The sequence below is a fragment of the Gorilla gorilla genome, chromosome 1, assembly GCF_029281585.2.
Source record: "Gorilla gorilla gorilla isolate KB3781 chromosome 1, NHGRI_mGorGor1-v2.1_pri, whole genome shotgun sequence".
NCBI lineage: Eukaryota > Metazoa > Chordata > Mammalia > Primates > Hominidae > Gorilla > Gorilla gorilla.
The window spans coordinates 46924498-46948998 of record NC_073224.2 but is presented as its reverse complement, the minus strand read 5'-3'; the positions used below and the strand labels follow the sequence as shown (position 1 = coordinate 46948998).

Here is a 24501-nt window from a genome sequence, read left to right as displayed (position 1 = left end):
GCTTTATGGCACCTTGCTTTCGCCGTAAAGCGCCGTCAGCGAGCCCACGTGCTAGTGTTGACTGGACAACTTCCTGGTGAAAAACGCGACTCTTGCAAGTGGGCAAACTTGACGTTTTCGCTATGGGCAAACGCGGGAGCCGGAGCCAGAGCCAGCTACTCAACACCCTAACTAAAAAGCAGAAGAAACATCTTCGAGATTTCGGCGAGGAGCATCCCTTCTATGACAGGTCTGAAGGGGCGTGGCAGGGCTCCCCAGTCGCCAGAGATGTATTCTCGTGTTTGGTGCTCTGGTCTCCCGGATAGTACTGCTCCGGCCTTTTCCCACTATTCCCTGGCTCCCGCTGTGCTCGGCCGGGGAGATTCTGGCGCCATCCCGCCGGGAGATGGAGTGCTTCACGGGCCTTTTTGTTGAGCCTGTAATTTCATGCTAAGAGGCACGCCCGTTGTGTGGGGGAGGATTTTTTTTTCTTTTTTTTTTTTTTTAAGACGGTGTTTCGCTCTGTCGCCCAGGCTGGAGTGCAATGGCGCGATCTTGGCTCACTGCAACCTCTGTCTTCTCCCGGGTTCAAGCGATTCTCCTGCCTCAGCCTCCCGTGTAGCTGGGATCACAGGCGCCCGCCACCACGCCCGGCTGATTTTTTATATTTTTAGTAGAGATGGGGTTTCACCATGTTGGCCAGGCTGGTCTTGAACTCCTGACCTCAGGTGATCCACCCACCTCGGCCTCCCAAAGTGCTGGGATTACAGTCGTGAGCCACCGCGCCCGGCTATGGGGGCGGATTTTTGTGTGGTCAGAGATCTAGGAATTTTTTGTAGAGACAGATATATATATATATATAAATTTTTTTTTTTTTGAGACAGAGTCTCGCTTTGTCGCCCAGGCTGGAGTGCAGTGGCGCGATCTCAGCTCACTGCAACCTCCGTCTCCCGGGCTTAAGCGATTCTCCTGCCTCAGCTTCCCGTGTAGCTGGGATTACAGGCGCCCGCCACCACACCCGATCAATTTTTTGTATTTTTAGTTGAGACGGGGTTTCACCATGTTAGCTAGGGTGGTCTCGAACTACTGACCTCAGGTGATCTGCCCACCTTGGCCTCCCAAAGTGCCGGAATTACAGGCGTGAACCACCGCGCTTGGCCTGTTTTTATAATTATTTTTAACTTACATAAAATGATTGTACATATTTGTGGGATACAGTGTGATATTTTGATAACAATACATGTACCCAATGTGTAATGATCAAATCCGGGTAATTAGCATATTCATCATCTCAAACATCAATTCTTTGCGTTGGGAACATTGAAAATCCGCTCTTCTAGCCATTTGAAAATATACAATAAATTGTTAGTTATAGTCACATCATATGTTGTGTGTGTTTTTAAAGAATTTGTTGGGACATCATTGATCTATGCAATTACGATAAGGAACTAAGTGTATTAGTAGTTATGGTTTCTCTAGAAATGTCTAGGTGCAGTTATGATCTCAGTGCTCATCCCACTACTTTGGGCTGCTTTGTCATCAGTTAGAGACATTCCTTTTTTCTTTTCTTTTCTTTTTTTTTTTTTTTTTGAGACAGGGTCTCACTTCGTTGCCCAGGCTGGAATCCAGTGCTGCAATCCTGGCTCACTGCAGCCACCACCTCCTGGGCTCAAGCGGTCCTCCTGCCTTAGCCTTCCCAGTAGCCAAGACTACAGGTGCACAACACAACTCCGGGCTAATTTTTCTTATTTTTTTGTAGAGACAGGGTCTCCGTATGTTACCCAGGTTCGTCTCAAACTCCTGGGCTCAAGTGATTCTCCCACCTTGGCCCCCTAAAGTGCTGGGATTCCAGATATGAGCCACCGCTCCCAGCTTAGAGGGACATTTCTAATTAAGAAATTTGCTAGAAAAACATGAACCCCAAAATCTTTTATTTAGCCAAGTTGTATCCTTCTTTTGGATGAGAGCCTTGTGTGACTCTAGGGTTTGTCATGTGACCTCCTTAAACTTTTCATTTGTCAGTTATTAACCATATTCTTGCCAGCCCTGCCCAAGTGCATGTGTAATTTTTGCATGACTGTATCTAAAATGTATTTATAATGTTATATTCTGCCTTTTTCATTTAACATCTCATTTGACCTTTTCCTAATTCTACATACTAGTAGTTAGAATGTAACATTGCCTGTTTCTTTTTAGGGTTTCCAGAAAGGAAGCAAAACCACAGATTTGTCAACTGGTAATGCTTTCTACCTTCTTTTTAATAGTTGGTTTTGGGTTGTTCCCACTAAGATTATATCTAATAATAAAGCTTGATTACATTTCTATTCCTTTTGATTTCAGATGCAAGCTATTATTTTGGCAGTATCACTTAATTTTAAATGCAGATGTCTATAAAAATGCCATTGTGATATCCAATACAGAAGCCACAGTTTGAAATTGTCCCAGGAGACTAGCCTATTAGGCCCTGTTACAGAGGCTTATCAGAGGGCTCTTAGTGAATCCTAAGAGGGAATATCTTTTTTGGTTAGCATAAAGGAGTCACAAATACAGTGCAAAATGAACAAAGGGCCTATCATATTACAACAAACTAAAAAAAAAAAAAAAAAAACCTGTTTTCTTTTGTTGTTTTGTAATTATCCTGTTGTTCTATTAAACCTGTGGCCTAATGCCTGGGACATAAATTAAATCTCATAACCTGAAGTTTTATGTTTTAAAAGTGGGGCAGTAGCAGTTTGGAGAATATGAAGAGCTTCTAGAATCATAGCTAGATTAGCAATTTTAAGTAAATTTGAATTTGGGCTTCGTTGAATAGATGTTGGCTTGATGATAGTTTTAGGGTAACAATGAGAACAATATAGTTTTTGTTCTTAAAATTCTCCTTTTCCTTTTAGTCAGAGAGTTCAGATTCTTCAGATTCTGAAAGTGACTCAGAGAGTGAACCAGAACAAGTTTCTGGCTACCACAGACTACTTGCTACATTAAAGAATGTTTCTGAGGAAGAAGAGGAAGATGAGGAGGAGGAAGAGGAAGAAGACAGTATTGTAGATGATGCAGAAATGAATGATGAAGATGGAGGTAGCAATGTCAGTGTGGAAGAAGAGATGGCTGCAGAGTCTACTGAAAGTCCAGAGAGTAAGTGTCTTTAGTATAGGCTCATCATCTTTGCCAGAACTATAGACAGTTCATCTCATGGGCATGGTACCTTATATACTGTGTGAGTTGGATGAAAGGACATGAATCCAAAATAGGGATTTACCCTTGTTGGGTTTGATTATATCTTTGAGAATCTGATGGAAACACAGAACCTTCTTAGCACAGCTAGGCAGAAATAACATTTTTGCTTGTAATTTCAGGGACTTCATCAGTACTAGTGAAAGACCTCCTAATACAGAGGAAGGAGAACACAGTTCTGTCTTTGTGACTGTCTGAATTTATTGAAGAGGTTACTGTTCTTCTCTTAGGGAGACCAAGTTTGATGGAAGATAGACATAAATATATATAAAAAATTTCAAACAGTAGATTTGCAATTGCATGGAACAGCTAGATGAAAGGTGTTGAAGAGAGGCAGAGTGGTTGAACACTGCCAGTGTAAATTAGGGAAGGCTTCAGGGACTCTGTGTCACTCAGACTTGAAGGTGACTTTTTTCTTTAACTTCAAAATCACCTTCACTGAGGTATCATTTACATACAGTAAAATGTATCCAATTTAAATATACAGTCTGACAGGTTTTGACAAAGGTATACATCCAAATCAAGATACAGAACATTTCCATTACCTCCAAAAATTTTTCTTGTCCTTTTGCAATCAGTTCCCCACCCTTGGCATCAGGCAGCCACTGACCCGCCTTCTGTCACTGTAGATTAGTTTTGCCTGTTCTAGAAATTCATATAAATTGAATCATACAGTATGACTCCTTTTGTGTCTAGCTATTTTTGCTTCTTATGTTTTTCTAATTTATTTGTGTTGTGCATGTATTAGTCGCTTACTACTTTTTAGTTGCTGGAATAGCATTCCATTGTCTGAATATAGCTGGGTGACTTCTTACTCATTATTTTAATGCCTATTTTTCTTACAGCCTTATTTTTTTTTTATACCTTCTGGCATTATATATCATTCCAGGTATTTTAACTGATCAGTTTTACTGAGATAAAAATTAATTGACTTACACTTAGGAGTTTGTTTTGTTTGTTTCTATTTTTCTTTGCTTTTTTGGATTTTTAAAAATGAAAATATTTTTTATCATTATAAAAATAATATATATTTACTGTAAACATTTAAGAGGGTAATATAGTTACCCTCTATCCCTGCTACCCAGAGATAAACACCTTTAGCATTGTATATAACCTTTCAGACTACATTTTTATGATTATATATGAGTATGTATATATATTTATGTGTATCTGTATAATGGCCTTATACATTTCCGTAACTTCCTATATCTGTGACTGTGAATTCACATTAGCTTCTTAATTACATAGTATTCCATTGTAAAAATATGATTGTACCCCATTGATAGACCCTTTTTCCCCCAGTTATTTCTTATAATCAGTGCTGCTTTGAACATCCTCTTATGTACATCTTAGTGTACTATGTCTGGTTACTATTTTAGAATAAGTTCCTAGAACTAGAAGTGGGTATATTAATTCGAAATCTCCAGAGAAACAGAACCGGTAGGATATGTGTATATATGAGAAAGAGATCTGGCTCACGCCTGTAATCCCAACACTTTGGGAGGCTGAGGCAGGGCAGATCGATTGAGCTTAGGAGTTTGAGACCAGCCTGGCCAACATGGCAAAACCCCATCTCTACAGAAAAATACAAAAATTAGCCGGGCATGCTGGTGCACGCCTGTAGTTTCAGCTACTCGGGAGGCTGAGGTGGAAAAATCACTTGAGCCCAGGAGGTGGAGGTTGCAGTGAGCCAAGATGACACCACTGCACTGCAGCCTGGGTGACAGAGCTAGACCCTCTCTCAATATATAAATAAATAAATAAACGCTCATCCAAAAATATCCTCGCAGAAACATCCAAAATAATGTTTGGCCAGATATCTGGGCACTGTGTCCCAGCCAAATTGAGACATAAAACCCACCATCACGCATCATGTGTTGATGATTAGGCTTAATTTTGAAATCTATGTTTTCTACCTGAATTTACCTAAATATAAATAGTATCAACGTTATTGTTGGTATAGCCTAAGGAAATAAATTTTGTCAACAGAAGTATAATTTGTGAGTAAATAATTTTATAAAATGTTTCTCAAAACTGCAGATGTAGCTTTATCTGCTGACCCTGAGGGAAAAGAAGATGGGGAAGGGCCACCAGGCACATCACAAACATCCCCTGAAGAGTTCACAGATGCAAAACACGAGTCACTGTTCAGCCTGGAAACCAATTTTCTGGAAAAGGAAAGTGGAGACAACTCTTCTTTGAAAGCCTCTCAAGGTCATAGCACAGTGTGTGTTATTTGAATTCACCAGGTGCTTAGTATGGAATTTGTGTACTAATACACATTGAATCTATTATTGGAACAAACAGCAATAAAAACAGTTTAGTGGCTAGATCTAGAGCTGCGAAAAATAATTCTAAAAGGTATTTTGTGTTTCCCAGTGTTTAGGGGTTGGAGGGGACATTTAGGAGAACAAACAAGAATGGTGGTAGGGAAGGCCAGCTTCCCAGTCCTCACATTTTCATTATTGGAGTCAGGGGAAGATTTCTGATTTTCTCCCCAAGTAGGGAAAGAGAAAGAAAAAGAGGAAAAATACTTCCTCTACCCCTCACTTGCTGTTCCTTTTTGGAGCAGTAATTTTTCAGATTTGCAAGACCCAGGGGTGGCTAATCTGAGTGGTCTTTATTACCAGGGAGGCCCTCAAAAGCCAAAAAGCCCTACCCTGTGTCTCCTGCCTCCCACAGACTCTTGACCACTCCTGTGACCAAATGGCAGTCACGTGGTCAAGACGTGCCTATGGCGGGCTTTGATGGATTCCCGCTGTCTCAAGTCCAGTTTCTCAGCCAGTGTCTGGGTGGGCAAGTCAGGTTGGTCTCGTTCTGTATCCTGATTGCCTTCATTGATCTCATTGCCATTCTTCAACCCAGCTTTACCTTTAATGAAACAGAAATTTTAATCCTCATTTGACTCATTTAGTTCTGTTGGTTATTTTGCAGGAGAAGAAGTGACAGGTAGAATTTGTAGATTTTAGTACAAACTCCATTCTGAACCATTAAAACTTAGAAACTTTGGAGGAAACATTAGGAAGCTTGACCGTCCCATAATTTCTGTGGTTGTTTTGCTCATACAGATATATTAGCATCTAGAATTCTTATGTCCTGTTGTTCACTCTTAGATATTTAATACAAGATGCATTTCATTTGAAGTTTTACTGTTTGGATGCTTGGATGGGTCATTTAACTTTGTTCTGTTTCTTATGAGTGGGACTGGGAGAGAAGGTTGGGTGGCTAGCTCAGAATACTAAAGATTACTTGGAGTGCAGATGCTATCATGTGGATCATTTGTTCAATTCAGTGGAGTATTGGTCATTTCTGTGTGTCCCAGTGCAAGATCAATCAGACATGGAACCTGTTCTTAGAGACCTTGCAGTCTGCTAGATAGGACATGTATATATGTATATGTGTTGGAATGGGTGGGTTGGGCAGAGTAGGAGACTTGAGAAAGTGATGACTCTAGGGAACAAGGGGAGCCAACGTTGTGCCTAACACAGTAAGCCTGAGAAGTATTTATTGTGATTCAGTGGGTAACATTAAATTGATAACATTTGGATATGCAAAAATGAAGTGAAGGAGAGGCTGGAATTTTTAGTTGAAGGAAGGAAAAGCACAGAGGCAGAAGAATTTGAGGGCCATATAGTCCAGAAATGATAACGGAGATGCAGGTTGGAGGTATATCCTAAAATGCTCTGAATTCCAGGCTGAGAAGTTTCTTCAAAAGTTTTCAAGCTGGGAAGTAATATAATTAGAGAAATGTTTTAGGAAAATGAACCTTTCAGAAGTTTTCAAGCTCTGGACTTGGCCAGAGGGTGGGGAAAGTCAATGGAGAAAAGGATGAGTTAACACAGTGAAAATCAACATGTCTTTCATAGGGGAAGACCAGAAAACCCCTCTATAGTTGCATAGTGTGCTGACATTTTTTATTTCTGAATTAGATCCATTTCTTCAACATGTGAACAAAGAACTGAAAGAAAAAGAAATTCAGGCTGTTGCCACAAATCCCAAAACTACCCACGAGCTTGAAGTAAGTGTTGCTTGGTCATCCCGGTCACAAATAGAGAAAGCTCTAAATAAAACAGTGGTCTTGGGTTTTAGTGGCCTCCCAGAATGTATGATATACACCTGCGGTAGATGGCTTGATAGGGAAGCAGGGCATAAGGAAGGCTAGAAGAGCCTAGTGGGGCACAGGTGTAGCTAGAAAACGCACCAGGAAGCTGGAGTGTGGGTGCCAGATAATATAATGATGGGTAAGAGTGGATTTGGAGACCAACATCTTCAAGGAGCTATCACATTTTGACCCAAGGCAAGTTCATCTGCTTTTTTGCTATTCACTATTCTAGTCTGCTAGAGGGGGATAATAATACCTATCTCAAAACAGAATAGTTTACTAATACGTAGTGTTCAGTGAAACAGTGTTCATTAAAACAGTAGGTACTACTGTTGTTCATTTGTTTGAAATATCTGAGGTAGGTCCACAAATAAATTATCCAGATATTGGGCAGTTTTTGCTTCTTTGTTCTTACCACTGATGCCATTCATGAGAGGTGGTCATCCTTTTTTTAATTGAAATTTTTATTGAGGGAATAATTATAGATATACATGCAGTTGTAAGAAATCATACAAAGGCATCTTGTACCCTTTGCCCAGTTTTCCTCAGTGGTGAAATCTTGTAGAACTGTAGTATAATGTCACAGCCAGGAAACTGACATTGATATAATCTACCAGTCTTACTCAGATCTGGTTTTACTCCTGTTCAACTGCATATGCCTATGCCTATATTTATATACAATTTTATCATGCATAGGTTCCTGTATCTACTCCTGCCATCAAGATGCAGAACATTTCCAGCAAAATACGGATCCTTGTTGCCCTTTTATAACCATATCTACCTCCCTCTGCACCCTGCCCCACCCCCATTTCTAACCCCTGGTAACCACTAATCTGGTCTCCATTTCTATAATTTTGTCATTTTAAAAATGTTAAATGACTCATACAGCATGTAACCTTTTGAGATTGTTTTTTTTCACTCAGCATAATTCCCTGGAGATTCATCCAAGTTATTTCAGCTATCAGTAATTTATTTCTTTTTATTGCTGAGGTTGTCCTATTTTTAGATCAGCAATTTAGCTATAATGCAAAAATTCTTAAACTTGTATCCCACAAAATAGAAAATAATATTCCTTAGGATTTAAACAAAATGGACAGATTTCTTGTCATAGAACTTGTCAACACCTTTAGTATCGCATGTACATTGTGAATCTCCCTCAGAGGAATTAAGTTTTGTGATGTTTATCAAGGGTATTTGACCATGGAACCCCTTTGTTTCTAGAATGAATGTTGATTCTTCCCAGAATATATTCCACAGAACAGTGTGGGACAACTGATAGGGTGAAGAGCTCAGATTTGAAGTCAGAAACCTTGGGGTCTAGCCCTCAGCTCCATTTTCTTCTGTGTAAACTTTGTATCATACAACCTCTGTGTGAACCTCAGTGCTTCCTAAACTATAACATGAGTATCATGGTAACTACCTTGCAGGGCTGTTGTGAGTATTAAATGAGATGATCTATAAATCATGAAAAAATTCACTAAATATAGTACTACATGAATGTAATTTACTGTTATTCATTTCTAATTTGGCTCTTGATCTGTTTCTCCCCTAGTGGCCTATTCTGGGCCAGCTTTTCTTTTCCTCTAAGTTTCAGAAGTTGGAAACATTTAAACCCCCAAAGGATATTGACTTAAAGTCACTTCATCTCCAGAAGCCTCTGGAATCCACCTGGACTAAGACCAACAGCCAGTTCCTATCTGGTCCCCAAAAATCAAGCAGCCCATTCACCCCCCTCCAGAAAGAACTCTTCTTAATTATGAATTCTTACCGGGACCTGTTCTACCCGGAAAGGACTGCTCTGAAGAACGGGGAAGAGATCCGCCATGTGTATTGCCTGCATGTGATAAATCACATCCTCAAAGCCAATGCCCAGGTGCTTGGCAACAATAGCAGACGCCGAAGCCAGAAGTTTGGAGTGGGTGATGATGATGACTTCAGAGACCAAGGGTTAACAAGGCCCAAGGTGAGTCCAGCAGGAAAGCTTTGCTCTCGAGGTGGCGGCTGCAAGGCACTGCCATAGAGGTGCCTGACACTTAGCAGGAACTTGGGTGTTTTAATAATTGACTGGCATAATGAATGAGCCCAAATGTGAGCATATTAAGTAGGCCAGGTAGTGTCAGAGCAGCACTGCAGCAGCTTAGTGGGCTGTTTCTGACAGTGGATGTAGCTGGAAACTTGCGAGAAGGAGGCACTTCATGACACTTTCCTTAAAGATAAACCCAGAGTATATAAATAAAACTCCATTATAAATCTCTTCTTTGTGGTTGTCAAAGCTGATGGGACCTTAATGAGCCTTTTATCCAATCCCTCCATATTACAGCTGTGGACAGCCCCAAATTCGTAGAAATTCATAGAGGGCCTTGCTAAAGAGAACCAGGGAAAGAGTAGCAGGGATGAGACAAGAACCATAGATTCTCTTCACTAAGCCACATACATACGTCAGCCTTTGAAAGCAAAAATTTACATTTGCCACTGTAAAGTTATTGCTGCTTAAAGTGATGCGTTTGTATTCATAAGTCTAAGCTCTAGTGGATTTGAGGCCTTAACAGGAAATGGCTTTCAATTTTGTCTACATTATTCATGATGTTATAGAACCAGGACTTGTCCCCCTGCCCTGAACTGCATCTCTCCGTATTGAAGAAGCCTCATCTTTTTAGAATTTCCTCATTGAGTTTAATAGGAGTCTAGAAATTTGATACTAATGTGGCCTTTAGAGATTTCTTAGTCAAACTCCCTTGTGTAATAGCGGGGGAAACCAAAGCCCTGACGCTTACTTAGTGTCACCACTGGAACAATAACCCAGTCCTCTTAAATCTTGGTCCACCATCTCTGTAACTGTACCAAGCTGAGTCCACTGCACTCCTTGGGGCTTGAACATCAGGGTTATAAGGTTGTTTCCATTTAGAATTAACACAGAAGAATAAGAGGCAGATTATCTATGAAACATATTATAATTTGGTGAATTACGTGATTTAACTGGGGTTATGTCCATTGTTTACAATAGGAAATTAGAAATTAACCATTTTTTAAGCATCTTCGGTTTTTATTCTCAACAGTAACTTTATTTTTGAATATGCTTAGAAAGCTGAGTCCTGTTTTTCCCATTAATTGTCATTTTTTTTTAGAAATGCTTTATTGTCATTTCTGAAAGACTGTACTAGAGAATGCACTAAAAATGTAATGATGTGTTAATCCTTCTTGCCCGCTTTATTTCATCTCTACTTGTTCCATTTATTTATTCGACATGTATTTATTCACTGTGTCTTTAGGATAAAAATACTGCACTAATTCTGTGGGAGACACAGAAATCTTTCCCTCAAAGAGCTCATGTGTTTATGTCCTTGAGTTTTTACTGGTAGACGTATCTGTTAGAGGCATTGGCTTATTGTAAAAGGTATTTCCAAATTCTGCTTGAGAAATGTCTCACGTGGACTGATGGGTCTAAAGTCCGCAGGTCATGGTGCTGGGGTTATGAAATGCGCTCAGTTTCTGGTGTTGAGCCAGGCCCTGCGCAAAGAGGGTAACATAGGTATGTTTCTTGGCTGGGGGCCACTGCTCTACGTGGAGCTTTTTAGCTCCACTTCCTCAGCAGTTTCACCTCAAGATCCTGTTCCTTCCTCTTACCCCACTAAGGCTGCTGTTGCTGTCTGCACAGGTACTGATAGTGGTGCCATTCCGGGAAGCTGCTTTGCGGGTGGTGCAGCTCTTCATCAGCCTCCTCGAGGGTGACAGCAAGAAGAAAATCATCGTGAGCAACAAAAAGAGGTTTCAGGGAGAATATGGATCAGATCCCGAGGAGAGACCACCCAACTTGAAGAGGCCTGAGGATTATGAAGCTGTATTTGTGGGCAATATTGATGACCACTTCAGGATTGGTAATTCTTCCTTATCAACTTTGAGACCTAAAGTGTGAAGGTCTACATAGCTGGAGACCAGAAGCTGGAATTAGATATTTTCCCAGTGGATCACTCACTGCGCCTCTTTAACAGAACCAGTGTGCCTTTGAGACATGTTGTTTGCCATGGGAGAGTCTTGCCTTGGCTAATGGGGTGGACATTAGGCCAGTGGAGTCGGGAGGATCTCTGAGGCCATATATGAAAGGCACATGTACATTTATAACAGAAATTTATAGCAAGTTTATAACAAGTGTGAAAGCACACCCATAGCTGGTAGCAGATAGATGCTACAAGGGGTGCTCTAGGATGTTGGAAGTGATGGGGCTGATGGGGTCATTCTGGGGAGGCTGAATAAAATGACTGTCTCTACATAAAGGTGGACTTTCTCCTGTGTGCTACATAGATGCCTACCCTGAATAATCTCCACACATGACTTCCACCCAAATTTTCACATTTTTGCTTGTCTCTCATTCAGCTCCCATTGACTTTGGTTGGTTATACCTTTATAGAGTAAAGTTCTTGGGGAAATGTTCATTAGTCACATATGCTCATTCACAAATACTTATTGAGTATCTACAGTGTGCCAGGCACTGTTAAGAAGCTGGGAATATACAAATAAATATAGAAATAAAAGTTATAGTTCCCATTGCTAAGGAAATCCAGCCTACGACAGGGAGCAGGCAGTGCAGGATATGTGTGCAACGGTTGTTCTCGGAGCATTTAAAGCAAACCCCCTTACCCAAAATGGGGGCAGGGTGGTTAGGGAAGATGTTGTGGTGGAGGTGTCATCTGTACTAGGTGGAAACCTGTGTAGGATTCAGCCAGTTTGAAAGGGAGGTGGCTGAGTGGAGGAAAACATTTCAGACAGGAAACTGCCTGTTGCAGAGGCATCAGGGTGACTAAGCTTGGAATGACCTATGATTCACACAGGCTTCGGTATGGTGGAATGTAAGGCATAAGGAGACGAGAGCTCGTGTTTTGTGTGGAACATATATAGCTGTCCAGGAAGCAGTTGGTATATTGTTCTGGAGCTCAGGAAAAAGATATGGGCTGGAAATACACATTTGTGTGAAGGTGACATTAAAGCCATGATCAGTGAGTCAGTTTACCCAAAGCTTTATGCAGCACGAGAGCAGAGCTGACAAGTGAATCCACCAGTTTGCAGAAGAAGAATTGTTTGGATCTGGAAGGACAGACAAGGGCCAGGTCAGTGATAGAAGCAAAAGTGAGCGTTGAAGTCATGGAAACTATTAACAAGGAAAAGAGCATTGCAAGGCAGCTGTTAGTACATTCTGTGCCGTTTGTACATTCCTCATAAGAAGCTCTCAAAAGTGTTCATCCTGTTGGTGACTGAGGACTGTGGGGACCTTAGCAAGAGTCATTTCTCTGGAGTCCTGAGAATCAGAGGCCGGATTGCAGTGGAGTGAGAAGTGAAGGAGAGATTTGAAAGTAGAGGGAATTCTCTGGAGCAGTTTGATAGTGATGGAAAGGAAGAGAAGGTAGAAGCTAGAAGGTTCTATAGATGCAAGGGAGAGATTTCTCTTGTTCTTATGTTTTAATAATTAAAGCAGTTGAGCACAGTTACATGCTAAGAGGAACATAAGAGATGTGGAAGCAATAGAAGTGGTGGACTGCTTTGAGAGGGTGGAAGGTAATGGCTTGGTAGTGACTAATGAATTGGTATGTACTTGGCTGTTTTGTGTAGGAGTGGCGATACTTCAGAGAAGCATCCGACTCTATGCCCCGTTTTACTCCTCGGATATCCTCATTGCTTCCCCCCTGGGCTTGAGGACCATCATTGGTGGAGAAGGAGAGAAGAAGAGAGATTTTGACTTTCTGTCTTCTATCGAGCTTCTCATCATTGATCAAGCTGACATTTACCTGATGCAGAACTGGGAGCATGTCCTGGTAATGCTGGCCATTCACATTCAGTGGGACAGTATTCATATTTAGAGGGATAAGACACCCAGTGGTTTAAGTCCTAAAGAATTATTTAAGTCCAGATTAGAACTCTGTTTGGAAGCAAGGACACACACTCCACATTTTCTAATTTGAAAAAGTCTTTTGTCCCCTTTTCTACCCAGAGATTGTCCATAATTAAACTGTCTAGAGATTAAAATTCCTGTCAGTCATTTTCAAATCTCCAGAAAAGATTTCTTTCCCTTAAAATTTCTTTCTACTAACTTTACGGTGGGTGGATGGGTGGATGGGATAGGTTGATGGATGGATGGGTCCTCACCAGGAACATCTTTACCTAACATAATCCCACATGTGGTTTTTGCTTATGCTGTTTTGTTTGGTCTTTGGTGAAGATGGGAATACCCTGCTCAATATTTTTTAAGGTGGGATCTTGTTTTGTAGAGAAATATAGGATGTCTTTATTACCCGATGTAATTTGTACTGTAATTTTTTTCTCCGTCTCCACACACTCTGCAGTGTTATCAGTTATAGGACTGAAAAACTGCTTTGGAACAATCCTTATTTAGGAACTATAGGTTTATTTTTCTAAGGCATATGGGAACTCACCCCTTCTACAACCCCATGTCTTGAAGCTTGCAGGAAGTTTGGGACAAATGAAGGGTAGAACTTACTTCTAAAGTAGGAAATAAATTTATTGTACCCATTACCCTTCAATATCTATTACAAGGTAAAAATATAATTAAAATGGAAAAGGCATTTGGCATAGTCGAGTTATATTCTTAGATTTGAGGAAAAGACAGGTAGGGTGACACTGCGACTATTCCTAATGTTTTGAGAACCAGGTCATTGAGGGACAGCAGCTCTGTTTTCCATGGCATTTCCCTTCTTGTCCAAGTCTGGGACTTAGGGACCCATAGAGAGACCAGTGTGGCATTTCAGAAGTTCATTTTAAAGGAACATTCCTGTAGGTACCATTTTGATCATTTGTTAAAATTCCAGGAGGGCCAGTTTTAGCTTATCTCCTCATTGGGGATGTTTGGCTGACCATGGGCAAGTCACTCACCATGTGAGCCTCAGTTTTCTTGTTATAATTTAGGAGATGATAGTACATGAGTTGATAGACTCAGAAAATGTTTAGCAATGTCCAACATGTAAATGCTCAGTCAACACTAATGGTAATATTATTTCCACTCAAAGCATTTGATGAATCACATGAACCTACTACCCCTGGACTCACATGGGGTAGACTTTTCTCGAGTGCGGATGTGGAGCCTCAATAATTGGTCCAAGTACTATCGCCAGACACTGCTATTTGGGGCCCTTCAGGATGCCCAGATCAACTCAGTGTTCAACAAGTACTGTGTCAACATGCAAGGCCAGGTGGGTTCTCGTCTTGTTTCCTCAGTATCTTCATGAGCACTGTTTATTGTTTGGGTCCTGAGGTAGAAGGAGGGGATAGCTTCTGGTCAAGAAGGGGATGGCTGTCCACCTAACGCTCTCGTTGACTACTGGCAGGTGGCTGTGAGGAATGTCCCAATGACAGGCTCTATCAGTCATGTCCTGGTGCAGCTCCCACATGTCTTCCAGAGGATGGAAGCTGAAAACCTAGCTTCAGTGATTGATGCCAGGTAACCCACTCCTCCCAGCAGGCCCCTGGGGACCACACAGAGAGATTTGACTTGGGCATACAAACCTAGAATTGGATTCCATTTTGCTTTTATTGATAACTACCAAATCAGATGAGATAATTGAACTTAATTATGTCATTTGTCAGAGGAGGAAACTGAAGCACAGAGAGAAATAGTGACTTTGGCCTAGGTCTCATAACTAGTTAGTAGCGGGGTTATTACTGTAAATCAGGACTCTTTCACTCTTGACTGTGGCATTTTAAAATTATACAGCTTTATGCTACAAAGTGTCTCATGTCAGCAAGTTAATTGTAAGCCCCTCAGGGAAATAACTATTTTTCTAATTGTATAGATAATTTACCCCTTTTTCTTCATTGTGTTTAGTTAGGGGACCCCAAGGAAGCTTAGTCGGGCTTAGTATATGGTAGATGTTCAGTGATTATTTGTTGACTGACGGACTGACTGACTGACTGACTGACTGAATGACTGAATAGTGTGGTGTGTACTTCCTAGAATAATTCTCTGGGATATAATGGTGTTACATCTGTTTTTTACATGAATAGTGTTGACATTTTTTCAGTGTGCTTATCAAGTTTTATCCTTACATAATCTCTTTGAGAGGAGGTAAATCATATTGGCCTCTGGGGAGGTAATCTTTTAACACGAGATTGTGATTTGCTCAGGGTCACACAGTTAAGAGACACCATAAGCTTAGCTCTAGACATTAACTTTGCCCTTTGCGATTCCAAATCAGGTTTAACTTTTTTGTGAACAAGATTTTGCCACAGTATCGTGATGCAGTCATGTCTCACACGCTCATCTATATCCCCTCCTACTTTGACTTCGTGCATCTTCGAAATTACTTCAAGAAGGAGGAACTGAATTTTACCCACATCTGCGAGTACACGCAGAAGTCTGGTGTCTCCAGGGCCAGACACTTCTTCCTTCAAGGAGAGAAACAGTTTCTACTTTTCACAGAGCGCTTCCATTTCTACAAAAGGTAAAGTGGTGCCAGGTTTCAAGCCTCCTCTCTGAAGGGGAAGTGCAGGACAAATCATGGCCTGCTCTGAATGCATGGCAGGCATCGTGGTGTTATGAGATCATCCCTCACTCTCGCACTCTTACAAAGTAGCCAGAGAGTTTTTGGTTTGGACAGACTCTTCTTGGTTGGTTAGTTGGTTTTCTCCCAAAATGGGCATTGCTGAAGAAGGATGTAGAAACCAAAGCATACCCTGTCTATAGATCTGGCATGTAGCTGTGGTTATACACTGCAAGAAGGAGATTACAGGACAACTCAAATGAATACAAGGAAGGGGAGGGACCTTCCCTGTATTCACTTGAGTTGTCCCTGTCTAGACTTTTTCCCTCTGTTTGCCCTCAGTGCACAGACAAAAGCGTTGAGAACTGTGTTTTCTGGGGAGATGGAGGCTGAGTACAGTGTCAGTTTCCAGACAGTTGCGGTGTTCCTGAGGTATGCACAGATACTCCCTACCAAGGAGAACTAGGACCGTGGGCTCCTTGACATTTGCAGGAGGTAAAAGGGTAAGGGCTTCAAGTTGAGTGTTGAAGGGTTTCAGCGTTTGCTTAGATTTCCTACCAGGTGACTTTGACAAAATAAGTTGATTGGTCTTCATGTTATTTTTTTAAAAACTCAGGCCAGGTGCAGTGGCTCACACCTGTAATCCCAGCACTTTGGGAGGCCGAGGCAGGCAAATCACCTATGGTCAGGAGTTCAAGACCATCCCGGCTAACATGGTGAAACCCCGTTTCTACTAAAAATATAAAAAATTAGTTGAGCGTGGTGGTGTGTGCCTGTAATCCCAGCTACTCGGGAGGCTGAGGCAGGAGAATCGATTGAACCTGGGAGGCAGAGGTTGCAGTTAGCTGAGATCGTGCCATTGCACTCCAGCTTGGGCAACAAGAGCGAAACTCCGCCTCAAAAAAAAAAAAAAAAAAACCAACTCTAATTAGAGGGTTAGTAATACTGAGCCTTCTATTACTGTTTGGGATAGTGGCAGCCCTTTTGGCCCTAGAGCTCATGTATTTTATTGTTTTGCTAAGTCTCTCTCTGTTGATAAATAGAAAAAGCTTTTTTATTTTTTAGATTTTTATTTTCAATTTTCATGGTTGCATAGTATGGAAAAGGCTTTTTTTAACCCTTGCCTGTAGAGATATGTAAATTACATTCTGTTACCTCATCCTGATTTCACAATAATGTCCAGTGGATTTAAGTTCTGACTTTACTGTTTTATTAACTCACAATGGGTGCATTTTCTCAGAGAATCCTAAACAGATATGCCAGAAATCTCCCAAGCTTTGGAGCACATTAGATGATGCACTTTGGCATTGCATTACCTTTTAGTTTATGCTAAAACGATTAGGATGGTGCTCCCCAGATAATGTCCTTGTTACCAGGATGGGGAGGGAGGAGTCCCAGCAGCTTGCCTAGGCATAGCAAAGCTGGCATGGCATGACCTCTTAGAGAGTTGAGGATTGATTAAATTTGTGTTTCCCAGGCTCCATTCTTGGCTACCCAGAGAAGGCTGCTTGGCCAAAGAGTGTTAATGAATGCCTGCTTGTTGCCCTCATTATTTGCTCTGTTCCAGTAAGTTGTCGTTTCCATTCATGTTGGAAAGTATTTGGGGAAGTTGCACTCATCAGGTCTTAAAAGCTCTTAGCTTTCTATCATCTTGACAAATGAAAGCAAGCCCTTTAAGTGAAGTGGATGGATTGGAAAACTTCCCAGTGTGATTGTCTATGGCAACTGTGAATTAAGCTGGGATGAGGACTGCTCTTTAATATCTCAGCAGCTTTTCAAGGACAGGGCATGGAGCCCTTTGTAAGCAGGACAGTCCCCTGTATTACACTGTCTATTTACCAAGCCATGTTGCCCTCAAAGTCACGATAAGGACAAATCTCAGTATATGCCATTTGCTTTATGCCCTGGGCCAGGTTAATTGGTGTTTCTTTTGCAGAAGATGAATGAAAATAATGTGCTTTAGAGTTCTGCAACAGCTAATTATCTCAAGGTTTCCAACTATAGAATTTTTTGCTCGAGAGATCACCAAGGTGATGATGGATGTTTTGGTGTGCAGTGCCTTTGTGATTTGTTTTTTTTTTAATTTGACCTTAGAATAAGCACTTTTTTTTTCTTTTTTTTTTTTTTAAGACAGTCTCACTTTGTTGCTCAGGCTGGAGTGCAGTGGTGTGATCTCGGCTCGCTGCAGCGTCTGCCTCTTGGGTTCAAGCAATTCTCGTGACTCAGCCTTCTGAGTAGCTGGGATTACAGAATTGCATCACCACGCCTGGCTGATTTTTGTATTTTTAGTAGACGAGGTTTTGCCATGTTGGCCAGGCTGGTCTTGAACTCCTGGCCTCATGTGATCTGCGCACTTCAGCCTCCCAAGAAGTGTTGGGGTTATAGGCATGAGCCACCATGCCCAGCCAGAAAATGTACATGTATTTTATATTGTAGTATCTGACTCTGTTTTTATATTCTCTATGACAGCTGGCAATGTTAGGAAGATTAGAATTCATTTTTGAGTTAGCAAAAATTTTTTAAGCTGAAGATTTGTTTTATTTGGGGAAGATTAAACTAGCAGAATCTTAGAATTGGATGAACATTTGGTCATGATTGCCCTCCCAACGATGGGTCACAGCTCTTTTCCAGTGCGTTATCAGTGGGTTTCCACAGCAGGGAGGATCTCAACCAGGAGGCAAGTCAGAAACTGGAGGTGGGATTCGTGGAGTTTGGAAAGGCTGCTGGGAGTTTCTGATTACTCCCTTCCCCTACAGGAGAATCCCAGTTCTAGAAGTAGTAGACTTGGTCTTTATGGACCGTAGGAAGGAGCCAGCCTTTCAAGTTCATTGTGGTTGCCTCATTTGTCTTTAACAGTGGCTGGTGAAATAGACATGTGGAAGGTCCTGTCAGGGTGATTAGGCTGTGTTTGTAGGAGTCACTGAAAACAAAGCATATATAGGGGAGGAGGAAGGCAGGGTAAGGGGTGCTCAAGCTATGGAGACTTGCCACTAACTGCCCCTTGGAAGAGGCCCTGGCCATGTTCTCTGTTGCCAGGAGATACTCAGTCTCTATTGTGGTTGCATCGGGACTGAGACAGATTTTCATGTGTGTGTGTTTAATATAACACTTAACAGTTTTATTGTTTTGTTTTTCCTGATTGTGAGGGTATTACACAGTTATTGTAGAGAAATTGGAAATTTTAGGTTAAAAATCTCACTGCCCTGATATAAATACTCTTTTTGGTAATTTTTTGCCATCTTTTTAATATGAAAAATGTGTGCATGCATGTGTGCACATGCACGCATGCACACACACAGGTGTTTTTTTAAAAAACAATACTAAAATTAGGATCTTTTTTTGCTTTAGGGATTTTTTTTCCTTTGTCTTAGATGTTTTATGTGCTCATTTAAAAAAATTCAAAGACATTAACATTTTGGCCTGTATATTTGTATATTGTGGATTTTTTGTGTATATTTTTAAGTTACTATATATAGCTTTACCACATCCTCTCTTCCCCCAGGTTTTTATTTGAAAAGATTTCATTGTGAAAGAAAATTGTTAAGAGACTAACAATAAACATCTGTTTATTTATAAATGCTTTTACCCCAAATTCCACCAGCTGTTCTCATTTTATCACATTTGCACATACCCATCTTCTCTCTATCCCCACTCACAGCTCTTATTTTTTCTTCCTGAACCATTTGAAAGTAAAGTAGCGTGAGTCTTCATTGACACTTCACCCCTAAATATTTTAGCACGTAGCTCCTAAAAACAAAAACATTCTTTCATCTAACCATAGCACCATTATCATGCTACCTGATGTTACTACAATATCATCTGATATCTAGTCTATATTCAGATTTTGCTAGTTGTCACCAAAATGACCATTATAGCTCTTTCCCCTCCGGCCAAAAAGGATTCAGTAAGGATCATATATAGCATTTGGTTAACTTACTGCTTTTGTTTCTTTAATCTAGTTTAGTTCTCAATTGGGGAACAATTTTGCTCCCTCAGGGACATTTGGCAATATCTGGAGACATTTTTGGTTATCACAACTGGAGGATTATTCTGGTGGTTCTAGTGGGTTGAGACCAGTGATGCTGTGAAACACCTTCATTCACAGGACAGCCCCCAACCACAAAGAATTATCTGTCTCAAAATGTCAGCAGTGTTAACACTGAGAAACCCTCATCCAGAATAACTCTCTTGCTTTTTTACTTTTTCATGACATCGACATCTTTTTGAAGAGTCCAGTCTGGTTTCCTGTAGTATGTCTCACAGTCTGGATTTATCTAATTGTTCCCTTATTATTTAGATCAGTGGTTCTCAAACTTTGCCGTACGTTAGAATAGAAGCTTTTAAAAATCCAAATGCCCAGGTCACATCCCAGTACCAATTAAATTGCAGTGTCTGGGATGGGGACCAAACCTAAGTATTAATAAAAAAAATAAAAAAACAACCAGCTAGGTGATTTCAATGTGCAGCAGTTTGGGGATGACTGGTTTAGAATAAATATCTTTTGATAAGAATTCTACTTAGGGAACATTACGTACTTTCTACCTCATCTCATCAGAAGGCATGTAATGTCACTTTGTCTCATTCTTGGTGATGCCAAATCACTAAAATCACTTAGTGTGCGTATGTAATAAGTAACGTGTGAGGTAAACATCACATTGTTTTTAATGGCTACATAGTATTACATTGGTTAATTAAGCTAGCTTCCTTTTAGTGGGCATATAGGGTTTTTTTTGTTTTCTGCTGTTGTATATAATAATACGCAAAACATCCATATGCATATGTTTTGATGAAATACTTACCTAGTTATTTTCTTGGGATAGATTTTGAAAGGAAAACTTGTTAGCACAGAGGCTGTACACAGTTAAAAATGTGTCATGCGTTGCCACTTATTTGCTCCTTTGCATCTTTTCCATATCTTCTCCTGAATTCATAGACAAAGTAATTTATGCTCCATTCACCTATTTCTCCAAAGCTCCATAGACTGAATTATTGCTACTGATGTGATAGTCAAAATGATACCTCATTGTTTGGATGTCTTTTTTTTTGTGTCTTCTGTAACTTTCAATGGAACGTAGAGGCTGAGGTAAATAATACTTATGTCCGGCCGCACCCCCTCCGTAGGCCACTGGTGTGGGTGCTATCAATCTAGTCAGGATTTGATTGTTACTATATATACCTTCCCAACACCACAGACTTCAAATTCCTCCAGCAGACAGTGGGCTTGGTGTAGGGTCTCGGGTGCTGGAGGGTTTTTCTCAGTGTCCTGATCGCTCAGCTGTCACTGAGGCCTTGACACGTGTGCCAGAGGAGGGTCTCACTCCACACTCGGACCCCTCCTCACGGGAGGCCTCTTGCTTGTTTCTCCTTGCAAGGCATGAAGTCGGGGGGAGGGGGTTCTCCTGGTCCAGCTCAATTTTTGGCAGGCCCTTTTTATTCCAAGCTTTGGGGGTGAGGCTTTCTCAGGGTTCCCGCCCCGCCACCTCCGTGGCAGCCAGACTCTACCTTTTATCTGTGAGGGATCTTTGTGGTGAAGTGTATACAGCTTCTTCCCTAATCAAACTCTGCTTGTATCAGTGCAGGAACTTGGGCTGAACAGGTTTCTTACCCCTTCCTCTGGGACAGAATGCTTTTTACTGGGTGCAAGTCTTGTGTGGGGGACAAATGGAAGGGTGGGGGTTTACTTCCCTTCCCTTAAGGGCAGACAACTTTTGCTTCTACTCACCCTCCCCCTCAAAGTGGTTTGCCTTTGCCTGCCTGCGATTAGGGGTGGGGGACAGGGTGGTTCCTTTCCTCTCTCCCATCTGCTTCAGGTTTTTGCCATGGGTTTCACGATAATGGGCCTGGGAAGTAGGTGGGCTTTCATGTCCCTACCACCAGTGGGGTCTCCCTCAGGTCTTCTGCTTTCTCCAGGGCTCCCAGTGCAGGCCTCTGGAACAAGCTCATGAGTGGATGTGAACTAAAGGAGCATCCAGGGATCCCTGGGGTTCTGAAGTCAGGCAAGCCTATTCTTGCCCTTTAAGAATGTGTTAGAAGTGTATCTATTTTCTTACTACCCACTTTTTTGGCAGAGGCCATCTTTCTCCTGTGCTCTGCGCCTAAGGTGCAGTCGTTCCTGTGTCCCGTTTTTCCTCAGAAGGGCTACTCTTTGGAACTCAGTCCATGGTGAGCTGAAGCTGGCTCACACTGGCTCATGAGACCTGGCTGCACATCTCTGGGTCAGCAGCGTGACATTGGTAGCTTGAAACTGACAAATCCTTCAAATTAGCACCCTCCCTTTCTCCCACTGAGGACCAATTATTAAACATACACCAGCTCACCACCTAATTCAGGTTACCTGATTGCTTCATGATGGTAGCTCTTTGGGCTCAAGAAAAGGAACATTTTTGTATAATAGATTATCTGACTTTTTCTTATTAGTATAGGAGCAATATTCTCGAGTTTTATACATTCTAAGCAGAAGTAGAACTCAGTGTTGTTTTTGTTTTGAGAACTAGTGAGGTAGAACAGTTTATTCAAGTTCATTAGCCATTAGAATTCCTTCTTTATGGAAAGGATGTTGAAAGGTGAACGACATAATAGATCACAGTCATGGTTTGGGAAAGGAAGGTCTCCAGAGAGATCAGGATGAGCTGTGAGGGAAAAAGACAAGGAAAACTTATCTTCTGTGAAAGAAATAAAATCCCCAGGGGAGTCTAACGTCTTCAGTGTATGAGAGAAACTTAACAGGAAAAATCAGAAGCTTGTCAACATATAAAATCTTTTGTTATGGAATCCCACAGGGGAATGGTTGACCTCAGCCTGACTGAACCACACTGCGAGTCAGTCCCTCGGGTGTACACCACCCCCCACCACAGGGCAGCACTGTGCAGCCGGGAAAGAGATGGAAATGCATACGCTTTCTCATGATGCCTAGTGGGTCCCTGGGCAGGGTTTTGTAAATGGATGAACTTGGGACATCTGCCATGGAGTTAACATGTCTCCAGAGTAGCAAGAAAAGACTAATGGGAGTGTATTTACAATCTGTACAACTTATTTTATGTACTGGGTCTGACCTTGTCTCCATTCTTTTTTGCCTGATTATAATAAGGCTAATGTTCCATTTTAAGTGCCTGCTTTTTAAGTTTTCTATGACAGATTTTTAAATCCTGGTCTACTATTCTTTCCCATGATACCTCAGCCTACCCAGTGTAGGATCAAATGTGTATTTATTTTATCGTTTTCTTAAGCCAAATATTAGGAATTCGAATATGTTGTCATAAAAGAATTCAAATATGTTGCCACCTCAAGTTAGAATAACTTTTGTTCTGTTACTTGTGCCACTGTTTTTCTCCATTAGCAGGAAGCAACAAGCATGAACTATGCCTCTGTACAACTCCTAGGTAGTTTTTCTAGAACTTGTTTCTCAAGTTGACATAGCTCTTTCTTTCCAATTCTAACAGGTATACAATAAAAGGCATCAGGAACCTGATTTTCTATGAACTGCCGACATATCCACACTTTTACAGTGAAATCTGTAATATGCTGAGAGCCACCAACAGAGGAGAAGAGGCCACGTGGACCTGCACTGTTCTCTACTCGAAATATGATGCCCAGAGGTTAGCTGCCGTGGTTGGTGTGGAGCGGGCAGCACAGATGCTACAGTCCAACAAGAATGTCCACCTCTTCATTACTGGAGAAAAATGAAATTTTGTTGGGCAGGAAGTGGTATTTGGCATGATACATAATGTTTGATTCTATGCCATTTGGACCCAATTCTGATTACTTACAGAAGAAGGATTGATACAAAGAAAGTGCATGAGGCAATGTCAGTATTATCTGACATCTTTCTTTTCAGGTCATGTGTCCCTGAAAAGTTAAATGTAAACCAGATTTTGGTAAATCACATCTTTCAGAAGTGAAGAGGGGGCTAGAAGGACTCTGAGAAGTTGGTAGAAGAAAACTCCCACTTGTGAATATTTTTGTGAGACATAAATTCTTTCATTACGATTTACCTCTAATTTATTACACTTAGTAAATTCTTCCAGATTTTTCTATTTGTTTGACACTTTCTTAAAGTAAGGAATACACATTGCTTGCGAGAACTGGTTATGAGACATTGGAATACTTCTTGCTGCTACATGTCATCTTAATTTTGGATGGCATGGGTTTTGTAAAACTTATTTTGCCCCAGCCAAACTTTTTTGAAACCTTAGTCTACCTTAATTCAGTCTAGAAGAGTACATTGATTTACTGATCTTTTTTATATTCATAATACTAAATGTTTTAGTTTTGTTCAAATATATGCTTAAAATCACGTTATTTAAAAAAACACATCAGCTCTGTCTCAAGAAGTAATTTTGTTGAAACTCCATGTTAAAATATCCATCTTCAACAGTAGTGATTTCATAATAACTAGTCATTTTTTCAGTCATAAACAGATGCAAATAAAAAGGAAATTACACTTTTAAAAACATTTTTATTTTGAAACATTCTCAAGCAGAAAAATTACAAGTACAGAACCTGAAACATTTGAGAGTGAGTTGCCAACCCAATGGGCCTATCACCTTTAAATACTTTAGTATATATTTCCTGTAAACAATTAAGGGTATTGTTTGTGATTAGGAATGCCCCACCAATAAGGATAATGTGAATATTTCAAAATCCAAAAAAATTCGAAACACATCTGGTCCCAAGCATTTCAGATAAAGAGATATTCAACTCATCCTA

The 24501-nt window shown here is 40.9% G+C and overlaps 1 protein-coding gene across 2 annotated transcripts; it reads left to right on the top strand.

Moving 5' to 3' along the window:
• Positions 1–24501, top strand: UTP25 (UTP25 small subunit processome component). Of its 2 annotated transcripts, XM_019030196.4 has the most exons (12): positions 1–229; positions 2176–2215; positions 2871–3111; positions 5251–5424; positions 7140–7228; positions 8865–9275; positions 10968–11187; positions 12914–13116; positions 14326–14508; positions 14644–14756; positions 15511–15756; positions 23235–24501. In XM_019030196.4, the coding sequence occupies exons 1-12, from the start codon at positions 123–125 to the stop codon at positions 23476–23478; spliced, it is 2271 nt and encodes a 756-aa protein (XP_018885741.4). In that variant the 5' UTR covers positions 1–122; the 3' UTR covers positions 23479–24501. The 2 variants fall into 2 exon arrangements, with proteins under 2 accessions (XP_018885741.4, XP_055234820.2); XM_055378845.2 differs by lacking the exon at positions 15511–15756 and having other exon boundaries at positions 18–229.

Bases quoted from the DNA above. Each gene is read 5' to 3' on its own strand.
- UTP25 (XM_019030196.4), top strand. From the start codon at position 123: ATGGGCAAACGCGGGAGCCGGAGCCAGAGCCAGCTACTCAACACCCTA. The intron at 2,216-2,870 runs GTAATGCTTTCT...TTTTCCTTTTAG, and splicing joins AACCACAGATTTGTCAACTG to TCAGAGAGTTCAGATTCTTC. The intron at 11,188-12,913 runs GTAATTCTTCCT...TGTTTTGTGTAG, and splicing joins TGATGACCACTTCAGGATTG to GAGTGGCGATACTTCAGAGA.